Source organism: Salmo salar, chromosome 10, assembly GCF_965601325.2.
Source record: "Salmo salar chromosome 10, fSalSal1, whole genome shotgun sequence".
In the NCBI taxonomy this organism is placed as follows: Eukaryota; Metazoa; Chordata; class Actinopteri; order Salmoniformes; family Salmonidae; genus Salmo; species Salmo salar.
The window spans coordinates 85,995,792-86,021,205 of NC_138300.1; the positions used below are offsets into that span (position 1 = coordinate 85,995,792).

Here is a 25,414-nt window from a genome sequence, read left to right on the forward strand (position 1 = left end):
TTGAGATTTGTAGCTTGGAGAAAAAAAATTCCCTTCTGCTGTTCATGATGCTTTACTAGTGGTATGTCGATACCACCTACCCAATTTCATTATTTTGGACCCGTTTAGAGGCATTAGGGTTCTGTTGCTACATAAAGACGTCAAATTGCCTGAATAGGACGTGTCTTTTTGAAAGCAGCGTCTCTAACGCTTTTGTTTCGTAAGTTTTGTTATTTTTTTGTATGACTGATTTATTCGGCTCCTGGGTGGGTGGTGTCACGCTAGTACTACAATGATCGAACGACCAGAATCTACAGTTGCCAGCATTGCAGTAAGTGTTATTCTGATCACATTAAATCAATGTTGATACTCGTGTGAACTGGATTTAAATATTTCCATGAATGAATTGAAACCAATGACTTTATGCAACCGACGTTGTCTCCAACGGTAGAACTCCATTATGGTCCATGACAATACTATAAGAGGAATGTGACCGACAATGCTGATTTCATCTAGCTCTCAGCCAGAGTACGGGTTAATTCCACTCCATTCTCGCGTATAATTGACAAGAAGAGAAGGGTTCCGCGCCCGGTCGTGGAGAGGAATGGACATGCATACTTATGCGCGTTTGAGAATCCACGGGGGAATTTATAAGATGTTTCCATGCCTTGGTTATTTTTTTTTATTTGCGCCCGTGATGAAGGCTATTATGTAGTCTTTGATAATGTCATTATAGGCATAGGCTATAAAAAGTGGTCTTAGTCAAATATTGATTAAACATATTCAGTTCATTATTGTATTAGAATGCAGAAAAACGTGATCACTTGACACATATGCATTGGCAAACAGAGAATCCGAATGCAGTTGCTGTCATCCAGCTAACCCTGGTGTGCTTTCCATTCTGCACCACACACCCACATCTTTATTCACAGTCCTCGGATCTCTCTTCTCATTCTCTCTCTCTTTCTCTCTCTCTCTCTCTTTCTGTCTCATACACATGTATTTATACCTACATCAGTCCCTCTTCAAAAGGTCCCCAATAATTCTAGTTTCTACCATCTGTTACGTGTTAACTCCAGGTGATGAGAAAACTGAGATTACATCACAGCAAAGTTATATAACCCAGCATGGGTAGGGAGGGAGTATGGAAATTGCTTTGGGGCCATTTAAAATCACTATGTGCTTGTACACATAGTGAACTGTAAACAACAGCAAGATATCAATATTGGATTGATATGAACCCTTAATGTATGTGACCTTTTGCTTGGACCTGTTATTTTCCACCAACAATGTACGTGTGTAAATTGGAAAAACTCTTGATTGCCACCAGGGTTGCAAAGGGTCGGAAACTTTCCGGTAAATTTCAGACATTTTTCTGGAAATTTTCCATGAGAAGTTAAGCCCAGGAATTTGGGGAATTTTGCTTAAAATCATCAAAAAAGTTGGCTTATAACAGTCAACCTTTTTTTGTGGGATACACATAAGGCAATTCTAGGTATTGTGGCACATTTTGGTTAAACTATCCCCAATTCAATGGAATTTCAACCCCCTGCATGCAACGTGCATTCTTCCATCACATGTATAGCTGATTCTCAAGATCTTGCACACTAATGAGATGCTATTGAGCCCACACTACTACACTGTCTGAGCCAAGGACTAAATGCTTTCTGGTAAGTTTTTATTACAATACTGGGTTGGGTGAATATATTTTGTATGACATATGTTGTTTTTGTTAACTAGTAAGTGGTAGCCTACAGCAAAGTGTGTTTAAATCATTTCTAACTTGTTAACAATTTCTGCTAGTTAGTTTCTGCTATCATGTGGGTTTTAGCTTGCTTGAGCCTGCTAACTGAGGAGTGTTAATTCACCTGTTTCCATACATGTTTCATTTTAAAACATTTATCTAACGAAGGAGTTGATTAATCTAACTGCTTAACTATTTATGGAATAGTTTTTGTTTTTTTACTAATTATTTTACAGGAAAATGCCACGGGCACTATCTGATGTGTGAAGACATTTCACTGCAGCTAATGTAGAAGGAAAAGCAGTGTACATTTGCAAATACTGTGCCAAATCATATGTGAAGAATGCAACAAAGATGCAGAATCATCTGGCCAAGTGCATAACGTTCCCTCAGCGCTCACAAGAAGCAACCTCTGACAAAAGTCTCTCTACTTCTATTCGAGGTGAAAATGATGAATCAGACACCTTATAAATAGCAACAGCTCATGGTCCTGGAATAAAACGCTTTTTTGACTCAATGGAGGAACTTAGTCAGATAAATTCTGATGAATGTCTTGCTCGAGCTGTGTATGCAACTGGTTCACCTCTGATGCACACAGGCAATGTGTATTGGAAGAGATTTCTGAATGTTCTTCGCCTAGCCACCCCTCCAACCAGACATGCTTTATCTACTCATTTGCTGGATGTTGAGTTCAACAGAGTTCAAGTGAAGGTCAAGCAAGTCATAGAGAAAGCAGACTGAATTGCAATCATCTCTGATGGGTGGTCGAATGTTCGTGGGAAAGGAATAATTAACTACATCATCTCCATCCCTCAACCAGTATTCTACAAGAGCACAGACACAAGGGACAACAGACACACCGGTCTCTACATTGCAGATGAGCTGAAGGCAGTCATCAATGACCTTGGACCACAGAAGGTATTTGCACTGGTGACAGACAATGCTGCAAACATGAAGGCTGCTTGGTCTAAGGTGGAGGTGTCCTACCCTCACATCACACCCATTGGCTGTGCTGCTCATGTATTGAATCTGCTCCTCACAGACATCATGACACTGAAAACAATGGATACACTCTACAAGAGAGCTAAGGAAATGGTTAGGTATGTGAGGCAATCTACCTCACCAAGCAAAGTGAGAAGAATAAGAGCCTCCACATTGAAGCTGCCCAGCAACACCCGTTGGGGTGGTGTTGTCATAATTTTTGACAGTCTCCTGGAGGGGAAGGAGTCTCTCCAAGAAATGGCCATATCACAGTCTGCCGACATGGACAGCCCTACCAAGAGGATCCTCCTGGATGATGTATTTGGGAGAGAGTGGTAAGCAGCCTGAAACCTATAGCAGTAGCCATTGCACGGATTGAGGGAGACAATGCCATCCTGTCTGATGTTCAGACTCTGCTTGCAGATGTAAGAGAATAAATCCGTACTGCCCTGCCCACTTCACTGTTGCTCCAAGCAGAGGAAACTGCAGTTCTGAAATGCATCAAAAAGCGTGAAGACTTCTGCCTGAAGCCCATACAAATGCCGCAGCGTACATGTGGACCCCAAGTATGCTGGCAAGAGCATCCTGTCTGGTGCAGAGATCAACAAGGCCTATGGTTTCATCACTACCGTGTCTCGCCACTTTGGCCTGGAGGAGGGCAAGGTTCTTGGCAGTCTGGCAAAGTACACTTCCAAGCAAGGGCTTTGGGATGGAAATGTAATATGGCAGTCATGCCAACATATCTCATCAGCCACCCGATGGAAGGGAATTTGAATTTTGTCGCACTCCTCTTTGCAGATCTTCTCCAAGTCATTAAGGTTTCGAGGCTGACGTTTGGCAACTTGAACCTTCAGCTCCCTCTGCAGATTTTCTATGGGATTAAGGTCTGGAGACTGGCTAGGCCACTCCAGGACCTCAATGTGCTTCTTCTTGAGCCAGTCCTTTGTTGCCTTGGCCGTGTGTTTTGGGTCATTGACATGCTGGAATACCCATCCACGACCCATTTTCAATGCCCTGGCTGAGGGAAGGAGGTTCACACCCAAGATTTGACGGTACATGGCCCTGTCCATCGTCCCTTTGATGCGGTGAAGTTGTCCTGTCCCCTTAGCAGAAAAACACCCCCAAAGCATAATGTTTCCACCTCCATGTTTGGCGGTGGGGATGGTGTTCTTGGGGTCATAGGCAGCATTCCTCCTCCTCCAAACACGGCGAGTTGAGTTGATGCCAAAGAGCTCCATTTTGGTCTCATCTGACCACAACACTTTCACCCAGTTGTCCTCTGAATCATTCAGATGGTCATTGTCAAACTTCAGACGGGCATGTATATGTGCTTTCTTGAGCAGGGGGACCTTGCGGGCGCTGCAGGATTTCAGGGCTTCACGGCGTAGTGTGTTACCAATTGTTTTCTTGGTGACTATGGTCCCAGCTACCTTGAGATCATTGACAAGATCCTCCTGTGTAGTTCTGAGCTGATTCCTCACCGTTCTCATGATCATTGCAACTCTACGAGGTGAGATCTTGCATGGAGCCCCAGGCCGAGGGAGATTGACATTTCTTTTGTGTTTCTTCCATTTGCGAATAATCGCACCAACTGTTGTCACCTTTTCACCAAACTGCTTGGCGATGGTCTTGTAGGCCATTCCAGCCTTGTGTAGGTCTACAATCTTGTCCCTGACATCCTTGGAGAGCTCTTTGGTCTTGGCCATGGTGGAGAGTTTGGAATCTGATTGATTGCTTCTGTGGACAGGTGTTTTTTATACAGGTAACAAACTGAGATTAGGAGCGATCCCTTTAAGAGTGTGCTCCTAATCTCAGCTCGTTACCTGTATAACAGACACCTGAGAGCCAGAAATCTTTCTGATTGAGAGGGGGTCAAATACTTATTTCCTTCATTAAAATGCAAATGAATTTATAACATTTTTGACATGCGTTTTTCTGGATTTTGTTGTTGTTATTCTGTCTCTCACTGTTCAAATAAACCTACCATTAAAATTATAGACTGATCATTTCTTTATCAGTGGGCAAACGTACAAAATCAGCAGGGGATCAAATACTTTTTTCCCTCACTGTAGATGTAGGGTGCTGTGGGTGATTACACCACTGTCACATGCTGATGCACAGACCTGATTACATGAATGTCCCATTTTCCCTGAAGGAACATGCTATACAGTGGTAAGAAAAAGTATGTGAATCCTTTGGAAATACCTGGATTTCTGCATAAATTGGTCATAAAATTTGATCTGATCTTCATCTAGGTCACAACAATAAACAAACACAATCTGCTTAAACTAATAACACACAAACAATTACACGTTTTTATGTGTTTATTGAACACACCGTGTAAACATTCACAGTGCAGTGTGGGAAAATGATGTGAACCCTTGGATTTAATAACTGGTTGACCCTCCTTTGGCAGCAATAACCTCACGCAACTACAGAAAACATTTGGTTATCAGACCTGCACAATGGTCAGGAGGAATTTTGGACCATTCCTCTTTACAAAACTGTTGGGATGAGGTTTTACAGTTGGAATGAGGTTTTGATGTTGGTGTGTTGTGCTTTTTTTTCTCCACACATAGTGCTGTGTGTTCCTTCCAAACAACTCAGTTTCATCTGTCCACAGAATATTTTGCCAGTAGCGCTGTGGAACATCCAGGTGCTCTTTTGCCAAATTCAGATGTGCAGCAATGTTTTTTTTGGACAGCAGTGGCTTCTTCCGTGGTGTCCTCCCATGAACACCATTCTTGTTCAGTGTTTTACGTATCGTAGACTCGTAAACAGACGTTGGCATGTTCCAGAGATTTCTGTAAGTCTTTAGCTGACACTCTAGGATTCTTCTTAACCTCATTGAGCATTCTGCACTGTGCTCTTGCAGTCATCTTTGTAGGACGGCCACTCCTAGGGAGAGTAGCAACAGTGCTGAACTTTCTCCATTTATAGACAATTTGTCTTACCATGGACTGATGAACATCAAGGCTTTTAGAGATACTTTTGTAACCCTTTCCAGCTTTATGCAAGTCAACAATTCTTAATCTTAGGTCTTCTGAGATCTCTTTTGTTTGAGGAATGGTTCACGTCAGGTAATGCTTCTTGTGAATAGCAAACTCAAATTTTGTGAGCATTTTATAGGGCAAGGCAGCTCTAACCAACATATCTCATTGATTGGACTCCAGGTTAGCTGACTCCTGACTCCAATTAGCTTTAAGAGAAGTCATTAGCCTAGGGGTTCACATACTTTTTCCAACCTACACTGTGAATGTTTAAATGATCTATTCAATATAGACAACTACAATTTGTGTGTTATTTGTTTAAGCACACTGTCTATTGTTGTGATCAGATCAAATTTGATGACTAATGTATGCAGAAATCCAGGTAATTCCAAAGGGTTCACATACTTTTTCTTGCCACTGTAGGTGGCACTGTATTTGATGGTCAAAATAGCCTAGGTGTTTTTGTCCCTGCTACTACGGATTATCTGGTTTTATAAGCCACTTCTCTTTGACAGGATGTGCCCTGATTTTCTCCATTGACCTGTTATCATTTTTTTCTAGCACAGTGATTGCACTGTCACACTGAATGTCTTAAAATACAGAAGAGGACGGTGAGGAAGGTTTCCCATCTGCCCCTTAGTCTTGTTGTCAAAAAACAGTTTGGGGGCAAAGAGTCTTAGGATTTAATTTGTCATTGTATGTGTAATAACACATTTGTTATCACAGCCTATAACAATAACACAATTGTTATTACATAGTCAATCATGGTTAAGGCTTAAATCCCCTCAAATCTACCAGCTTCTGACCGGTGTGGGGTTGGTTAACGAAGCTTGATGTGGAATAGGATACACACAAAGATTGTCGTAGAGCTTTTTGGGTTAATACTCCACTAACTCCTTTCCTCAAATGGAAGCATTTAGGGCAATTGCCTGTACACCTCCGACATACCACAACAATGTGTTTGCTCCCAAAGCAGCCCTGTTGTGTGTCTCCTGACTCTCCTTGTTACTATAGGAATGAGAGGACACGTTTTCAGGGTGGTAGACAGTGTCTGACTGAGCTGTTGTGTGGGAGTGACTAGTGTGGCCCCTTTTCTACCCCTGTGTTGTCCATTGGGACACGCATGAGAGGTCCTGTGAACAGGGGCGAGCAGTGATCAATTGTTTGCCTTGTGCAGCATGAGTGACAACGCGCTGGGAGAGAGAGAGGATGAGATTAGAGCAGGCAGAGGGAGGAATGGAGAAATACGGTACTCAAGAGAAGGACAACACACAACTTGGGAACGCGTTGGCTGTCATCTGGTGTGAGATCCACTGTCTCCATGACGACGTCTCTCAGATGATGGATATGATGGATATGATACGACTCGTAAATAAACACAGGAGGATCAGTTAGACTACCTTACCCCCTTCCTCTCCTTTTGTACCTATTTTTTTCATGTAATTTTACTCACCTCAAACCCATAACCCTGTTCCCGTTTTACCCCACTCTTTCAAAGGTGCTTTGTCACTCCAGGCCAGAGAAATGCTAATCATGGCCTCTAAAACCAGCTCTTTGTCTCTCTGTGTGTCTGTGTACGCAGAAGTGCTTTTCTCACCCCAGGAGATTCCAGAGTAACTCTGTGTGTTTTCTTCCAGCAGAGGAATCTGGAGGGGTATGTGGGGTTCGCCAACCTCCCCAACCAGGTGTACAGGAAGTCAGTGAAGAGGGGCTTTGAGTTCACACTAATGGTTGTTGGTGAGTCACTTTGTCTGCTTCTCTTTTTATGTGTGGGTCTCCCTGGTCAGGTTAATGTTTGTCTCTCTATATGTGTCTGCTTGTGAGTCTGTCTGTCTGTGAAAAAGGAACATGAAGCATGTCATTTGAGGTTCCATATTTGTTTTGAATGCATTGTATGGATCAATGTGTGTTTCCTATTTCTCTGCATGGAATTGAAGTAAAATGTCACAAAGTTTCAGTGAATTTGTTCATTACTTTTTTAACTCTAGCTCTGTGAATTGGTAAACTGAGTGCATTTAAGAATTATTGAACCACAGAATTCCAATGAACTTGGAATGGAATCTGGTGGCTAAGGAGATTAGATGAGAGTGGAGGAGTGATTGGTTATACCAGCCAGGTCGCTCAAGATCCACTGTGAAAGTAGAAATCCGTCCAGGTAAACAGGACGTCAGGCGACTACTTCAAAAGCGGCCACTAGGGTCAACGGTGAATGCTATTAGAATCATGTAGGCTTGGGTTTTGTTTTGTGGACTGTTCTGAGGGTCGTGTGTTCTATCCCAGTGCTCGGCACTTGTTTTTGATGTATATAACTTAACCTGCCTAAACGTAACCTTCGAAATTTGACGTTAATGGACAAACTTCTGATTCTTCAGTGAGACTGTGAGAGCTGGTTGGTTATACATGCGCACGCACGCACACACACACACACACATTCACAGACCACAATCACATGTTTATTGAATTGTTACTCTGCATGAGGCGATTGATGTGAGGAAATACAGTATTGATCATACTTCACTGATGTAAGGGCTGCCTTCCATGGGAATCAAGACTGGATATTTTTGTTTTTGTCATATGTATGCCAACTGTGCACTCTTGCGCTTCCTTGCGACACACACACTCTCTTTCTCTCAGCCAACCAGCATGACATGTCCCACATACAGAATATCTCCCTCTGGTTTGGGTTTCCTGTTTGGTAAAGTAACACTGTGAAAGGGCTACATGTGCCAGAGGGAGAGTGGCAGAATTCAATGTCAACAGGATTGGAGATCAGCCTTGTTACATATGGGCCTTTCTTTCCTTTTATCTCCAACCCCAGCTGAGCCAAACATTACACATAACAAATGTGAAGTGTGGAAGAGAGAACAAACACAACAGTGCCTCGAACACAAAGATGAGACACTCACACAGACACACACTCACACGGTATAGCTTTTATACTTTAAGACACTACTATTGTGAAACTCTACCAGACACTCATAAAAAAGTTAAGACTTCTGGAGCAATCTCATCCATTCCAGCTCTGACAGACAGACAGGCCCCCTCTCTCTGTGAGAGTTCTAGAGAGAGTCAGAGAACGCACTCCCAGGCTCAGGGCCAGTAGAGCGAGCTATAGCTGGAGTCATGAGGAGATTGGCCTGTAATGGAAGCCAGCTGGGTTCACTGTTTTGACAGGCTGGGGCTCTTTTTGGGAATCCGCTCGCCTGTTAGAGCCCGGTCACTTGGAAGTGTCTCCACTGTTCCAATGTCACTCTGTGAGACTGACGCCACAGGACTTTGGCTTGGGACAATTTTTTCCCTCCAAAATTCTGGAATGGAAAAAACCTGTTTCCTGGCCTTTTGGCCAGCTGGCAGAATTTCTGTACTGAATCTGGGAAAGACTGGAGAGAGCCGGGCTGCTCTACAAAGCAGGTCGTCCAAATCCATGATATACTACAGGAACAAAGTAGAGGCTAAACAGACTACTGTTCCAATTCACCTCACAAGACTTAAGAATTTACAACACTTGGAGCTTGAGCTTCTCTTTACTCAGTCAGTGCCAATAGTAGATCCCAGTCTCTGTTCTGTTCTCTCCTGTCAGCCATGCTGTCTGTCTCCCTTTCTTCATGTTGTGTGTATGAGTTCTGATAAGATGGTCTGACAGGCTTTGCTGCTGACCTGGCAGGGGGATTAACTCTAGTTTTCTTAGATTCACTGAGGCTGAAGGCTTGGCCCACATCTCCCCTACTACTAGGGATGCACAATTAATAGAATTCACATTGAAATCTCAATATTGACACGTGCAATATCCATATCGCAAGAGGTCCATATTGCATGGAATATTTTGAAATGCCACTTAGCCACATGTGACATCCGTTTTTTAGAGTTGACTCCTTTTGTCGTCTCTCTCCTTCTCTTGCAGCTCCTTCCCCACACACACCAAGCCCTGCCTGGTCACTCAAATTAAACCTTTATTTAACTAGGCATGTCAGTTAAGAACAAATTATTATTTACAATGACGGCCTACACCGGCCGAACCTGGATGACGCTGGGCCAACTGTGCACCACCCTATGGGACTCCCAATCACAGCCAGATGTGATATGGCCTGGATTTGAACCAGGGACTGTAGTGACACCTCTTGCACTGAGATGCAGTGCCTTAGACCGCTGCGCCACTCGGGAGCCCTCAAGCAGCGCAGTTTCTAATTTGTTAGATTCACTATAAGCTTGTTCTGTTCGGTCAAATGCTTTGCTTCTTCTCATTCTATTTCTATGATTCAGTTCACCCAAGTGTTTTGATCTACACTGAGTGTACAAAACATTAAGAACACCTTCCTAATATTTAGTTGCACCCCCTTTTGCCCTCAGAACAGCCTCAATTTGTCAAGGCATGGACTCTACAAGGTGTCAAGTGTTCAACAGGGATGCTGGCCTTCGTTGACTCCAATGCTTCCCACAGTTGTGTCAAGTTGGCTGGATGTTCTTTGGGTGGTGGACCATTCTTTATACACGCAGGAAACTGTTGAGCCTTCTACCATACCCCGTTCAAAGGCACTTCAGTCTTTTGTCTTGCCCATTCACCCTCTGAATGGCACACATACACAATCCATGTCTTAATTGTCTCACGGCTTAAAAATCATTATTTTGAAGGGGGGGATACCTTGTCAGTTGTACAACTGAGTTCCTTCAACTGAAATGTGTCTTCTGCATTTAACCCAACCCCTCTGAATCAGGGGATAATAGCTTTCACCTGGTCAGTTTGTCATGTTCCTAATGTTTTGTACACTCAGTTTATATCGCAAGTCCAATCGCAATATTTGGTCAAAAGAATTGCAATTACATTTGTTGCCCATATCTTGCAGCCCTACCTACTACCCATTCATACTCCCCTACCACTATCCCATCCCTATTCCAGGGTTTCCCAACTGGCGGCCCATGTGTGTCTTTATTTGGCCCCTCAAGTTTTCTGAGTACATTTTGGTTTTATTGTTAGACATAAAAGACTGTAAAAACACCAGGAAATCAGCTCCAAGTCATTTTAGTTTTGGGAATCTGTTCTTGAGTATTCCAGCGCAAAAGAGACATGATTGCATATAAGGAAGGTTTGAATTTATTCTGTTTTAGTCAAATATTATATCTGTTTGTGCTTCTTGCGGTCAATTTGTAGTCTACAAATTATTTCTAATTATGTTCTGGCCCCCCCAACCTTCCGCTCAAGAAAGAATCATCCTGCGGCTGAATCGAGTTGATAATCCCTGCCCTATTCTATGGCAGTTTACTTTCACCTATTGGTTTCCTCTGGTTCGTCTTCTTACTGTCATCTACCAACTCTTGTTCACTGACTAATTAGATAGCATTACCTCAAAAGCATAGAACCACGAAAAGAAAGGATGTTTTCACACACAGATTTTCCAGGTGAAGGAAATGTCATCACATTGCAACAAGATGAGCCACTAAGAAAAAGGAAATGTATTTCACATGAGACACAGCAGCAGCGCCTTAGTTTGTGTGAGATCTGTTGGACCGCTTCAGGGTGTGTGGGTGACTCTGTGTGGGGGGAGCTGCTGCTGCTGTATAATGCAGTCTGCACATGTCCTGTATGACCTCACTCGTGCTGATTCTGTCAGTTTCTGTTTAGACTCAGGGGTTCAAAGTGAATCTTTTATAGATTACCCGCTCTCCATCTGTAAGCCTACCAGAGTATCTCATATAGCCTTATAGCATAGTGTTTCTGGTGTATCATCTTTTTATCTTCCGCCGTATAGTAGTTGAGGTGTGTTTGTGTGTGAGTTGCAGATCTTTATCAGATGACCTTTTGACCCTACTGCAGCCATCCCATCTCCTGATTGATAGAGCTTATCTGACACACTTAAACATCCCTTCTCACACACACACACACACACACACACACACACACACACACACACACACACACACACACAGACTCTCTCTCTTTCTCCTCCCTTCCCCCCTCTCTCCCTTCTTTCCCTCTCTCTCCTCATATAGACATTAGTGCATGTGGACCAGATGTCTCATTTCCCACTGATTCAGGCCCACATGTCTGTTAGTTAGGGGAGGAGAGCTCTGTGTTTGTCAGTGGAAAAGAGCTACAGGCGTACAGACCAGAAGCACCAGGAGCCCCTTTATGAGGGGTGATGAGGAGAGGAACAAGGGGTCTGGTCTGGCTGGGCTAAGCAGGGGAGTGTAAAAGGGGCCTGTCAGGATGTGTGGGGCCAGCTGCTACCCCAGGTTTCATTTTGTTTGGGCATTAGTATGTTGACAGGAAGAGGGAGGAGAGAGAAAAGCCTGGAATGTTAGGTATCTCCTGGGAAACGTGTCCTGTGTGTGTGTGTGTATGTCTGTACCCATAGCCCTGTCAATCTGTCTCGCTCTCTAACTGCAGTTACTGTACTTCAGTACTGTACTTCCCTTCCCTCCCTGTCAGTTTTTTTTTTTCTCTTCACCTGCCTCTTGGTCTCTCCCTCTCTGTCCCCCTCACAATGTTCCCATTATGAAAGAGGGGAAGTAAGGGGCGGGTCACCCAGCCAGCCATCCATCTATGCAGCTTTGGGTCGTCACGGAGAGGGTCTATTTATGGAGAGTGCGTTTCCAGAGATCATGCGGACCAATATTTAATTAAAACTGAGAGGAAGGCTAATTGGGTTGGACTTGCCCTCCGGGGGTGGGGTAACTACTGCAGAGAGACTATCATTGGCGACTCTGTCGGCTCGTTTGCACCACAGAACGGCCACTGTCACAACTAACTATGTGCTATGTCGACTGTTGCTGTCCTGTGATTTTGACCACGATGAGTTACTATGAACTCCAAGGTCAGTGGTTCTTCTAAGTGGAGTACACTACGCAGGACATGAGCTGTAATTTGGCTTGCATCCCCTCTGGAGCAGCTCTATGGTATTTGGTTAGTTTCCTGTGTTCTGGCTGGTCTGTTGTGCAGCTGAGGTGGAGTGTTTGGTGAGAAAGAGGGGCCAGGGGGTGTAATTTGATCCAGGACTGCAGGAGGGGGATGGAGGGAAGATGAGCTGGGGGTTGGATTTTAGATGGTAGGTAAGGAGTCACCTAAAATGGGTCTGGTTCTTTGTGGTGGTGATGGGCCTACTGTATAAAGGATAATAGATATATGGACAGTTATCACGCTGTGATTGATGTCCTTTCTTGTCCACGTGTCAGTATTTAGTTATTCATTTCCCTTCATTTGTTTTTCTAGCCAACATCAGCAGTCAAACTAACAAAGGACGAGGATGCTCTAGTCTAGGAACCAGAGAGAAAAGCTCTTCAGCTATATTTTATACCAGGATTACAATAGAGTTCATATTGTATTTCTGCAAGAGTTATTTAAAGTGTCCTGTGTTTTTTTTCCTAATCCAGTGAACTCCGATCCTAATTCTGTCCTCCCCAGTGTCTAGTTCAACCCAAAACGCAGATCAGTGTCCCAGGAGCCAGACTCAGAACAGGGCCTCTCTCTATCTGGGACTTGTCGATCCATTTTGCATGCGTGAGAGGCAGAGAGAAACAGGAGATCCCAGTGCCAGGTTTTAGGGCCACAGAGAGGGGTGGGAAGATGATGTGTATGACTGGCTTCCATTAAAATTCCTTCATAACTGCTATCAAGCTCCAGAGTAATCTGCAGGCACTGTCTGCTCTCCTTTAGATACATGCCCCTGACCCTCTGTTGCCCTCCACCTATTCCCCCAGAGTAGCGTAGGAGGTGCCTGCCTGCCCCTCTATCCTCCCCCCTCCTGGTTTGGGTGACCTCCAGCACAGGCCGGGTGCTGACAGGTGTACCCAGCAGACAGTGGGTGGGTTTGGTGTATCTTATCTCATGGTTAAACAGTGTGTTTTGAAGGGGGCAGGGGGGAACCTGTGATCTAGTGCTGTCTGTCAGCCAGAGGTGAGCTGCCCAGAGTCTACACCTCAATGAGGGTCCGGGTGAGAGGTGACGGTTAAGAGACACACTGTCTGAAATCGGAGGATTTGACAACTGGCCAGGACAACCTGACGATTATCAGGGACTCCACGGAGTCATCATAATGACTGGTTTGGTTGCATTGCAGGATTGTATGCAGAGCGGAACACATGCAACCCCACAAATCAACAGTCAGTCATTATCAGGAAACGTGTGTTTCCATCAGGAGTGTGACACTAAAGACTTGGGGCGAGCAGGATCATCAACCTCTGCATCATCAAGACAGTTGCTTTGTGAGGTGTTTTTATGGAACCTTTGTTTAACTAGGCAAGTCAGTTAAGAACACGTTGTTATTTACAATGACGGCCAAACACGGATGATGCTGGGCCAATTGTGCGCCGCCCTATGGGACTCACAATCACGGCCGGTTGTGATACAGCCTGGAATCGAACCAGGCTCTGTAGTGACGCCTCTAGCATGCAGTGCCTTAGACCGCGGCGCCACTCGAGAGCCCGAGTTTAAAGTTCATAGTTAGCCATTGTTATGTAAATGCAAGCTGAAAAGTACCAGTGGTCTGGTATTGGCCCCAAGTCAAAGCAAGTATGAGCCTTTTGGGTGAAACACTGAGGTAAATCTGATGGAAACTTGACATGAGTATGGGCTAGCTGTGGGTTGATGTGGGAGTGTTGGGAATGATTGAAAGCAAGGTGGTGGGGTGCCCCCTGCTGGGACAGTGGTGGTAATGCTGCTGTTGCTCTGCTGCTGGTGTGGTGGTCCTGCTGGAGCATGCCAGGCAACCCGCCCTTGACCCTCCCAGAGCACTAGAGCAGTCACTCCCAAGCACAGCTCTGGATATGCTCACTCATTAATCACACTAACTTGTGTGGGAGATGGAAGCTGTGTGTGTTTTATCCTCTGTAAACTAATAAGATCATATAGTCAAACTAATAACATACTGAATGATTTTAATGTCAGGGTGGGAAGAGAGGGTAAGAACGATTAGTGAGAGAGAGAATAAATGTTTTATTAACTCGGACTTAAAGCTTACTTTCTGGCAGATAGGCTTTTGACCTTTTCCCAATGAGACAATAAATCAGCTTTATTTCCTGTGCTGCAATTATCCGGGACAGAAATGACCTTCAAACCCTTGACTGTGACTATGCCACTGCAGGGTGTGTGTATGCGTGAGTATTTTGGTGTATGCATACTGCATAGCCAGATAAAGGCTATATGCTGAATTCCTCATTGTGACAATGATGTAACTGACGTCAGATCTCCTCCCATAGGTGAGTCTGGATTGGGGAAATCCACGCTCATCAACTCCCTCTTCCTGACTGACCTGTACTCCAAGGATTACCCTGGCCCATCCCTACGGATCAAGAAGACTGTGCAGGTAGCCTACAACTCCTTCCTCCACATGTGGAAGTGCAACACAAGCAAAGGCCAAAGAGCACAGAGCTCTCAGGCCAATACAAACAAACCCAATAACCACTGGATGGTCACAGCAGCCAGGCCAGAGGCAGCGCACCCAGAGCACCAGCAGCCAGAGATGGAGCCCATAGTGGTTTGTCCTTATATGTCCTTCATAAACAGAAGAGGGACAGATGAAGAGGCTGGGGGGGGCTAGTTCAATTGATGGGTGCACATTTTAGTTAAGGGTGTTTGGGGAGATTTGTGTGGCCTCTCTTTAGGATGGGGACAAGAAGGGGGAGAGTTGGACTCAGGGGCTCTGGTTCCTCTTGGGGTCAGTAGGGGGTTAGGAATGTTCCCATGAAACAACACCCAGTGGTGACTTTCCCACCAAACACAAGACTCCCATCTCGGAGGCATCCTGGGCCTCGGATTTCTGTCTTTGTGATGTATATACAAAGGCACACACACCAGGGCAGTGTTTGGCTGCTATATTTGGGTTTTTATCTCATCACACTGAGGTGGGAGTTAGTAACTATTGTGAGTCATCATTTCCTGAATTGGAACCACACTTTTGCAAAGCTGTTTTCAAGAAATGACCTTGTTCACAAGAAAACGTGTGACTTCATTTTGAATGTAGACCGACGTAAGTTGTTTTTCAGATTTGTTGAGGCCTAAGATTCCTGGTTGTCTCTGGGGTCCCCGTGGTTCCTGCGGATGTGTTTGGTCCTCCATTGAAGAGTGCGTCCAATGTTTTTACAAATGGAGCTGTTGGGGTAGGCCAAAGCCACAGTGTAAATGTAGAGGGGTAGACTTGGGTCGTGTGCTCTGTGCGGCTGTCTGCTGCGGCTGCCGTGGGCTGAGGGGGGGAGGAGGAGAGTATTTATATTCCAGAACAATCTCTTATGTCTGTCAAATGGTCACATTCTGTCTACTCAAATTTCACTCAATTGATGGGTGTACATTTTTTGTTTTTTTTTGTTTTTCTTTCACTGAAATGGATTTAAAAGCAGACACACACACACACACACACACACACACACTCTTCCGAAAGTATTTTGAGTGCTTGATATATGCCCTGCTAGAAAAGAATGTGCATCTAAACTGAAGTGTTTTGCAAAGGAAAATAATTTGTGTGTTTAGAGAGACTGAAAGAGGTCAACCCAAAATAACTACCCTTGTGAAAGTATGAGGCAGCCGAACAGAAAGCAACTGAAACAAACAACAGCGGGAAGCGAATTTTGCATTTGTCTCCTAAACCGTGAAAAATCGACCAGCACCATATCACTGTCACAGCTGCCATTTTCCCCCCCAGGACTAACAAGCTATAGATGAGCCGTAGTGTATGGGGGAGCTGAGAGATGAAATGGAGTTATGTTTTAGAGCCACTGTGGTGCTGTTTTGCAGGTGGAGCAGTCCAAGGTTCTGGTGAAGGAAGGAGGTGTCCAGCTCACTCTCACCATCGTCGATACGCCAGGGTTTGGAGATGCGGTGGACAATAGTAACTGGTGAGTATTGGGAGTGAATGTGAGCATTTATGAAAGATATGGTGGAGTTTGTTGTGTGGGAGTGTGACACTATGCAATATTCTCTCTGCGTCACTGAGAGCCTAAATCTAGAGGTAAACAACATTTTCCTATTTTTCTCTCTCTTTCTCACCGCTCTCTCATCCCCCTCTCAGCTGGCAGCCTGTCATTAACTTCATTGACAGTAAGTGTGAGGACTTCCTGAATGCAGAGTCCAGGGTGAACCGACGACTGATGCCAGACAACAGGGTTCACTGCTGCCTGTACTTCATCGCCCCCTCTGGCCACGGGTGAGTACTGACAGACCTTGGGGGAACAGTCCCTTTGTGATCATGTACCAGTACTACATTGATGTCATAGGAAGTATAGTATAAACTTTTTGATGGCTAAATATATGAAGCCGATGCTACCCACCTTGTCTCATAAAGAGACTCGTATGAGCTGAAACACATTTTAAATTATAACAAATGTTTTTATACAGTATGTGTGCTGTAATTCTAAAAATTCTCTATGCTGCTTCTGAGTTAGGAGTGGCCATGTCTTTCCATGTGCATTAACTCTGTGTTGTATAAGTCATGACGTTATGCTTTTGATCGTGTGTGTGTGTGTGTGTGTGTGTGTGTGTGTGTGTGTGTGTGTGTGTGTGCGCACGCCTTTATCGATTATCTCTGCTTGCCTATGTATGCGAGCCCGAACGTGAACATGAATGTATGAGTGGAGTGTAGGCTCATGCGTGAGTTCACATATGTGAGTGGGAAGCGAGACAGAGAGAGATGTAGGCTGCCAATGTTGTGACCTACTAGGTTGCATAACACCCACTAGACCGAGGATGAGATGGAAGCGCTCTCACCATCACTGAGCCAGCCAATCAGGAGGAGGCAGCTCACTGAGGAGCCCCTGAGCTCAGAATCCCTGGGAATGGGATGCTTTATTTTCAGCTTAGAAAAACGCCTCCGTAGCAAATCAGCTAGGCCCACTTTTTGTGTTAGGATCTATCCAATCCTACACATTTTAACCAGTCAAATGGTTGCTGTAATTATATGTAGCCATATAAGGAGGACTATGGACACTGACGTGGTTGTGACATTATATAAGATCAGGAAAATGTCCGTTGTTAGACCGACACAAGGTAATGCATTAAGAGATCAGAAATCATGTCAGTCCTTGCCTCTGATAATGTGGAGACAAATTCAGAACATGACCTTCCTCCTCTGCCAGGTCTGTCTCTGTCGCTCTCCCCACACTTCATATGCCCCCTTTACTCCTGTGACCTGTAACAGCGGGTCTGTTGCTCTGTATATTCCTGGAATACACAGCCCTCCCCACCCCCATTACCCTTAGTGCTTTGCCCCCTCCAGCTCTCCCCTCCAGCTCTCCCCTCCAGTCCCTGGACAGAACTCACTCTCTCAGGCCACAGAGAAGAAGAGCCCCTTTGTCCACCTACTCCCTCATCAGCCAGAGTGAGAACATCACAGAGAGAATAACAAAGAGAATCCCTCATGTTCCCACCATGACATAATTGTTAGTGGTCACTGACTGGGAAAAAGAACACAGAAAAATTCACTATATATACAAAAGTATGTGGACACCCCTTCAAATTAGGGGATTCGGCTATTTCAGCCACACCCGTTGCTGACAGGTGTATAAAATCGAGCACACAGCCATGCGATATCCATAGACAAACATTGGCCTTACTGAAGAGCTCAGTGACTTTCAATGTGGCACCGCCATAAGATGCCACCTTTCCAACAAGTCAGTTCGTCAAATATCTGCCCTGCTGAGCTGCCTTTAAGTGATTTTATTGTGAAGTGGAAAGTCTTAAGAGCAACAACGGCTCAGCCGCAAAGTGTTAGGCCACACAAGCTCACAGAACGGGACCAATGAAGTGCGTAGCGTGTAAAAATAATCTGCCCTCGTTTGCAACACTCACTACCGAGTTCCAAACTGCCTCTGGAAGCAATGTCAGCAAAAGAACTGTTCGTCTGGAGCTTCATGAAATGGGTTTCCATGGACGAGTGGCCACACACAAGCCTAAGATCACCATGCGCAATGCCAAGCATCAGCTGGAGTGGTGTGAAGCTCGCCGCCATTGGACTCTGGAGCAGTGGAAACACGTTCTCTGGAGTGATGAATCAGGCTTCACCATCTGGCAGTCCGATGGACGAATCTGTGTTTTGGCGCATTCCTGGAGAACGCTACCTGCCTTGATGCATAGTGCCAACTGTAAAGTTTGGTGGAGGAGGAATAATGGTCTGGGGCTGTTTGTCATGGTTCAGACTAGGCCCCTTAGGGAAATGTTAATGCTACAGCATACAATGACATTCTAGACAAATCTGTGCTTCCAACTTTGTGGCAACAGTTTGGGGAAGAACTTGACTGGCCTGCACAGAGCCCTGACCTCAAGCCCATTGAACACCTTTGGGATGAATTGGAACGCTGACTGTGAGCCAGGCATAATCGCCCGACCTCACTAATGCTCTTGTGGCTGAATGGAAGCAAGCCCCCGCAGCAATGTTCCAACATCTAGTGGAAAGCCTTCCCAGAAGAGTGGAGGCTGTTATAACAGCAAAGGGGGGACCAACTCCATGTTAATGCTCATGATTTTGGAATGAGATGTTCGACCATGTGTCCACATACTTTGGGTCATGTAGTGTTTCCAGTGTTTTCTTGCCACTGGTGGCAGAACGTGTACTAACTACAGAGAATTATTCAGGACTGTGTCACATCAAAGCATAAGTCAGCCTTCCCTGCCTGCCTATGTTTGCCTGACTGACTGTGTATCTGTTTTGACTGTGCAACAACAGAGCCTCAACATATTTTTTAACTGTGTAAAATGCGTTGAAGGCTGAAGCCCCTGGACATTGAGTTCATGAAGCGTCTCCATGACAAGGTCAACGTGATCCCTCTCATCGCCAAGGCAGACACTCTGACACCTGAAGAATGCCAGCTGTTCAAGAAACAGGTGTGTGTGTTCATTATTTGTGTTTGCACAAACACATGTGTATGGCAATTACTCATGTCATTTTTACCTTCAACTCAGATCATGAAGGAAATCCAAGAACACAAGATCAGGATCTATGAGTTTCCTGACACCGAGGACGATGAGGACAGCAAGCTCATCCGGAAGATCAAGGTAGTGTCCAATGAGAGAGAGAGACCGATACGGTCATTAGCATCAGTCCACACTAGTCCCTATCTGCCATTTTGTTTTGCCCCTGTCAGTTATCTAATAGGTTGTCGATACTGTACACTGATGAACTGTCACTCTCCCTGTGTGGCAGGAGCGGATGCCTCTGGCAGTGGTTGGCAGCAACGTGGTGATTGAAGTGAACGGCAAGAAGGTCAGAGGTCGTCAGTACCCCTGGGGCGTGGCAGAAGGTAGGTTCAGTATGGGCCTGGCTGGGTTCTCTGTTCTCTGTCTGAGATGAGACCGTGGCATGGTATTGTCTGTGGGTTGTTGTTCTGGAGAATGTTATTTATTAATGTCACTCACTGTGCCATGCAAGTGGATGAAGCATGGAAGTGTGGAGACCTAGTGTAGGGAAACTGCATGGCCTCCCAGGAAATTCCCCCCTCCCCCCAGAGAGTGTTTCTGACAGGGATTCTGGAAAAGGGGGACAGGGTTCTTCTACTAGGGTATCATGGTCTCTCTGGCAGTGAACACTGTACTGTACCACCCCAGGGACTTCAGAGAGCGAGACCTTGCCACCCCTTTTTTTCACCATTGGCCACAATGAATCGTTGTTGTTGTTCTCCGCTTGATTTTCTTTTGTTTTTAAGTTCCCTGAAATCCTTTTTTTTTCTTCATTTTCAAGTGTTGCTCTGTGGTTGACCGTATCAGTGGTTGACCGTATCAGTCTTTCACTTTTTCATTCTTTCTTTTCTCTTTTTTCTTTCTGTCTATTCTTTTCCATGACTGACAGAGGGCATTTTTGGTAAACAAAACCATCTCTCACATTTGATACCCCTCTCCCTCAGGCCTTCCTCCCCTCTTCACTTTTTGTTGCTGCGACATTAGGTTGATGGTCAAAGTGGAGCTCTTACTAATTGAAGAACCTATAGGCTGCTCAGTGCTAACGCTTCTCCTAGAATAGAGCGACATCACCCTCTAACTCATGTTTAGAAGTACCTGATTATCTTAAAGGGATACTTTGGCATTTGGGCAATGAGGGCCTTTATCTACTTCCCCAGAGTCAGATGAGCTTGTGGATTACCATTTTTATGTGTCTCTGTCCAGTATGAGGGAATTTAGAGCTAGTTTCGTGAGCCAACGCTAACCAGCGTTGGCACAATGGCTGGAAGTCTATGGGTATCGACTAACACGTGAGATAAAGGGCCTCATTGCCAAAATCCTGAAGTATACCTTTTTATATTAAGTCATACCTTTTCCAGAACTGCATGATCTACCTTTATTCGTTTTAATCGTCATTTGGCCACTCGTCAACACTCAATTGTAGAACTGTTAAGAGATACATTTGCACAAACTTTTTGTAAACATAGTATGTGAATGTATACATATTTTGCATGCATTATCTACGAACAGTCACTTCTGTATATACACTCTGTTGCTCTAAATCCTTGCACCGTGATGCTGTTTGCTGACACTCCCTCCCTGTAGTTAACACAGGGGGTCCATCACACATACTCCGTTGCATATTGATTCATAGAACATTTTACAATAAGTTCTTTGTCATGGGATAAGACATTTTTCTCTGTTCTTGGCTCATTCAATGGAAACCTCCATGCAGGTATCATAATCTAACGACCATTACTAGCTAAAGCACTCGGGCTTAAAACTCCTGATGGGCAGCTGACCTCGTGCGCTAGCAGTGATCGTACTCTCAATGTTGCTTTGTTTTAACGGCAGAGCACTGAAAACAACAGTGAGGAGGCAACAACCATTCAGTCCAGCGTACATCAGGAGTTTTCAGCCAATCGGCCGAGGGCGTGTCTTTCCATTAGAGCTACAACCCTGCTTTGTTGTGTCCCTATGACCCTGTGACCCCCCCACCTCAACCAAACCCTCCTCCACTCCCGTCCCATCACTGAGGCTGGCCTGCCCTGCCAGCCCTCATCTCCCCTCATGTAACCCCTCGTTCAGTAGACAGTCAGGGTGGACAGACACGGGTTACAGGGGTCACCTGGGCAGGACCTGGGTTCCTGTGTGCCCTCTCCTCCCTCCCGTCAGAAGTCACTCAGGTAGGTGACAGCAGGGGCTCTATGCATGCACCTCACGGGTAAGATGTCCTCTTCCTGAGATCCACAGCTGCCAGCGTGATGCACGTTAGGCTTAGCCCCAGATAAGGGGCCTGGGGAGAGGAGCTATGTAGTAAAGGAGCCATGTTTTGATCAGGAAAGAGAAGGAATCCACATCCTCAGCAGCAGCACAGTGTCTCTGCGGTCCTTTTCCAGAATCCCATGTGATCTTTTAACCATGTGTGTGTTTAATCAGCTGAAACGTATGTCTTAGAGCAGTGGTCTGTCTGGTCTGTGACATGTCTGTCTGTTGACTACTCTATGTACTGTATACTACTGAATGTGTGTGTTTGAGCAGTGGTCCAGTGAAATGTGTTTCTGTCTTAGTGATCGTTTTAACCATGTCTGTGTTCACTGAGCAGACACATTCTTCTTTACAGTCTGACTGTCTGAGCACGGGTCCTTTTGGCCAATGACTTTGTTGTCTGTGTGTTTGACTACCTAACAGTCTCATCAGGTAACTACCTGTAATAAGAGTGTACACTAGACTAGCTGAGCGACCCAGTGATTTTTGGCTCTGTGAGTAGAAATTGTCCCTTTGATCCGAGAGCCTTTGTAATGTTACCGGGAATTCTGGGAACTGGTGTGTATTCTACCAGTACCCAATAATGATGGATGGCGATGAGATCAATCTCTGTGGGTCTCTGACATCTCTCTCTCTCTCTTCCTGTTTTAGTGGAGAACGGGGAGCACTGTGACTTCACGGTCTTACGGAACATGCTGATCAGGTGAGAGACAGAAGATGCATGTCAATCCTTTTATTCATCCATTATTGTCAGTGAATTATACCACGGTATTTACAGTGATATAATTATTTGAGACCCAACTTCCCCAATTCTCTCCTGTAGGACCCATATGCAAGATCTGAAGGATGTGACCAACAACGTCCACTATGAGAACTACCGCAGCAAAAAGCTTGCTGCCGTAACCTGCAATGGAGGAGTGGACACCAGCAAGACCAAGAACCAAATGACCAGGTAGGAGAGAGACCTTAATCATCAGAGGAAATACCATAGATCTGATATGTTCAATAGTAATCAGACAGACTGAGAATCTAAAAAATGCTGTAAAGCTTATTTCATAGATTAACCTGACGTTTGAGTCATACTGTTGTTAAGTGACAGTGACCAGACTGTATTAGTTGGGATGTGCTTTGTTAATCACTGGTCACTGTTAGTGATTCTTGATGTTTGGTCCTTCACCTTTGACCTGTAGGAGCCCCCTGGCCCAGATGGAGGAGGAGCGGAGGGAACATGTCATGAAGATGAAGAAGATGGAAACAGAGATGGAGCAGGTGTTTGAGATGAAGGTCAAGGAGAAGAAACAGAAACTGAAGGACTCTGAGGCTGAGGTGTGTGTGTGTGTGGGTGTACACCAATTGGGAGACATAAGGACAGGAGAGGTAGAGAGCCTCAGTAAGTTTGGATGTGTGTATCTGTATCTGTTTTATTCACAAGTAACACATTTGCCTCCCTTCTCAGCTGGAGCGACGCCACGAGCAGATGAAAAAGAACTTGGAGGTCCAGTATAAGGAACTGGAGGAGAAGAGGCGCCACCATGAGGAGGAAAGGTGCAACTGGGAAGCACAGCAACGTATACTGGAGCAGCAGAAACTTGATGCTTCTAAGTGAGTGGCTGACATATTTCATTGTCCTTGCTCTTATTCTCTCAGACAAGCATATAGTATGTTTTGTCTATTTCTTTTGAAATATTAAATAATTCCCTTTTACTCTTTTTTTTTTACAGGACCATGGAAAAGAACAAAAAGAAAGGAAAAATATTTTAAGTTGAACCTATTCCTTCAATTAAATATTGCAAACTCGTTTTTACATCCTTTTTGATGCTCACACAATCTATGACCCTCAAACCATATACACACACACACGCACGCACGCAAATAAGCCGCGTTCATACTGCACTTGGCTCAGGGCTAAGAGGGTGTTCACACTTGCACATTCTAAAGTGGGCTAGCTGGCCCTAGTGTACTATTTAGGCATTCCATCCCAACCTCTCTTACATGCAGTACATGTCATACATGGACCTCACACATGCATCTCATTCAGTACATACAACACACCCCAATGTCACACTCATACACCACTATACACACACACACAGCCACATCCCTCTTTTGGGGGTCTGCCAAAACCTTTTATTTCTATTCTTGACAAGGAGGAAATGATGTCCCTCTGATCTTTGGAGTTTTACACATGGCAGGCACCATGCATAGCCATCCTATATACTAGTGTACTACAATCTGTTCTCTAGCTAGCTCAGCTGTTTCTTCCAGCAGAGGCCGCTCAAGACCATTCACAAGCACACTCCATTGTGACATGTGTAAACACAATTACGTACACTCGGACATTCCCTGAACTCCTAGGACATGTGCATGTAAACACACACTTGTAGGTGATTATTAAGGGTTCGAGTCAGGTGGGAGTGTACAAGAAACAGGAAAAGTATTGTTTGGAATTATGACAGTGAAAAGCCAAGTCGAGATGAAAATGCGAGGTTCAGGAAAGGGGGTGATCTATCTTAAATGTGTGTGTACTTGTGTGTGGGTGCCTGTGTGCCTGTGTGTGTACAACTGTAAACCATGTGTTTGTGTCTTCTATTTTATGAATACAAGACACATTTAACGGTATAAACAGTAACATTGTCAGTGTCATAACATTCTCTGGATACTGAAGCAGATAATTATGTCCCTATTATATAGATAATGTTACACAAATCATATGGGTGTCTAAAACAATGATAACCGTGATTATGGCAATGTCTTATATTGTGAAGTGATGGATTTTGTCAAAGCCCTGAACCTAAAGCCCTATCTATTCCTTGTCCCCTCTCTGTCTCGTCCCTGTTCTGAAGACTGTACCGAGAGCTCTAAATGCATGGGTTTGTCCCAAATGCATGGTGAGACACTGAGACACATTGTGTGACACCTCTAAACCCTTACCTCTCTGAGGTCCGTCAAGTTTTATTTTAATATATTATGTATGTATGGTTGGACAACTAGCCCTTGAATCCAGTAGGGTCATTAAGAGGTTCAACAATTATTATTTTAGTGTAGTCTTGATTTTACAAACCTCTAGAATCTTAAAAGATGCACTTGAAGACGTGCAAAAGGGACACAGAAAATGCACAGATAAATACAACACACATAAAACCCCTGTAATTTTCTTCTGGTTCACATGGAATGGAATTGACTGTAAATTGTTATATACTTCACAACTGAACACAAACCCCAGAAGACAACCTCTGACCCAACCTACACTGCCTTCACAAGCCACACTCACACACACAATATAACTCTATGCCAACTGTATACTTTCTCAGGGCCAGTCTCTTGTTGCAGGTCTCTGAGTTGTAATAGTCAGAAGTTAGTCCATGGTCTGAGAAGTCTTAAAGGCTCATTTGAGCTCAGGTCTGAGACAAACTTTTCCTAAATCATTCTTTAACCACTCCCCTATCTAATATTGTTGAAGGTAGCCATAACTTTAGGAGTTTTTGTTATTGTTTTTTTATATATCTACACTCTTCAGCTTTATTCTGTTCTTCATTTTATTATCATCTGTTCTCTCTAACTGTACATTATTAATATTAAAGATGAGAAGGTTATGCTTAA

At 44.6% G+C, this 25,414-nt stretch overlaps 1 protein-coding gene across 4 annotated transcripts; it reads left to right on the top strand.

Moving 5' to 3' along the window:
• Positions 1-25,414, top strand: LOC106560914 (septin-7). 4 transcript variants are annotated; one of them, XM_014124355.3, is made up of 13 exons: positions 1-310; positions 7,332-7,431; positions 14,884-14,990; positions 16,415-16,515; positions 16,689-16,823; positions 19,378-19,495; positions 19,574-19,666; positions 19,815-19,911; positions 22,466-22,517; positions 22,638-22,766; positions 23,005-23,140; positions 23,271-23,416; positions 23,536-25,414. In XM_014124355.3, exons 1-13 carry the CDS (start codon positions 272-274, stop codon positions 23,573-23,575), a joined length of 1,293 nt encoding a protein of 430 aa, XP_013979830.1. In that variant the 5' UTR covers positions 1-271; the 3' UTR covers positions 23,576-25,414. The 4 variants fall into 4 exon arrangements, with proteins under 4 accessions (XP_013979830.1, XP_013979831.1, XP_013979828.1 ...); XM_014124356.3 differs by having other exon boundaries at positions 7,335-7,431; XM_014124353.3 differs by lacking the exon at positions 1-310 and adding an exon at positions 6,881-7,062.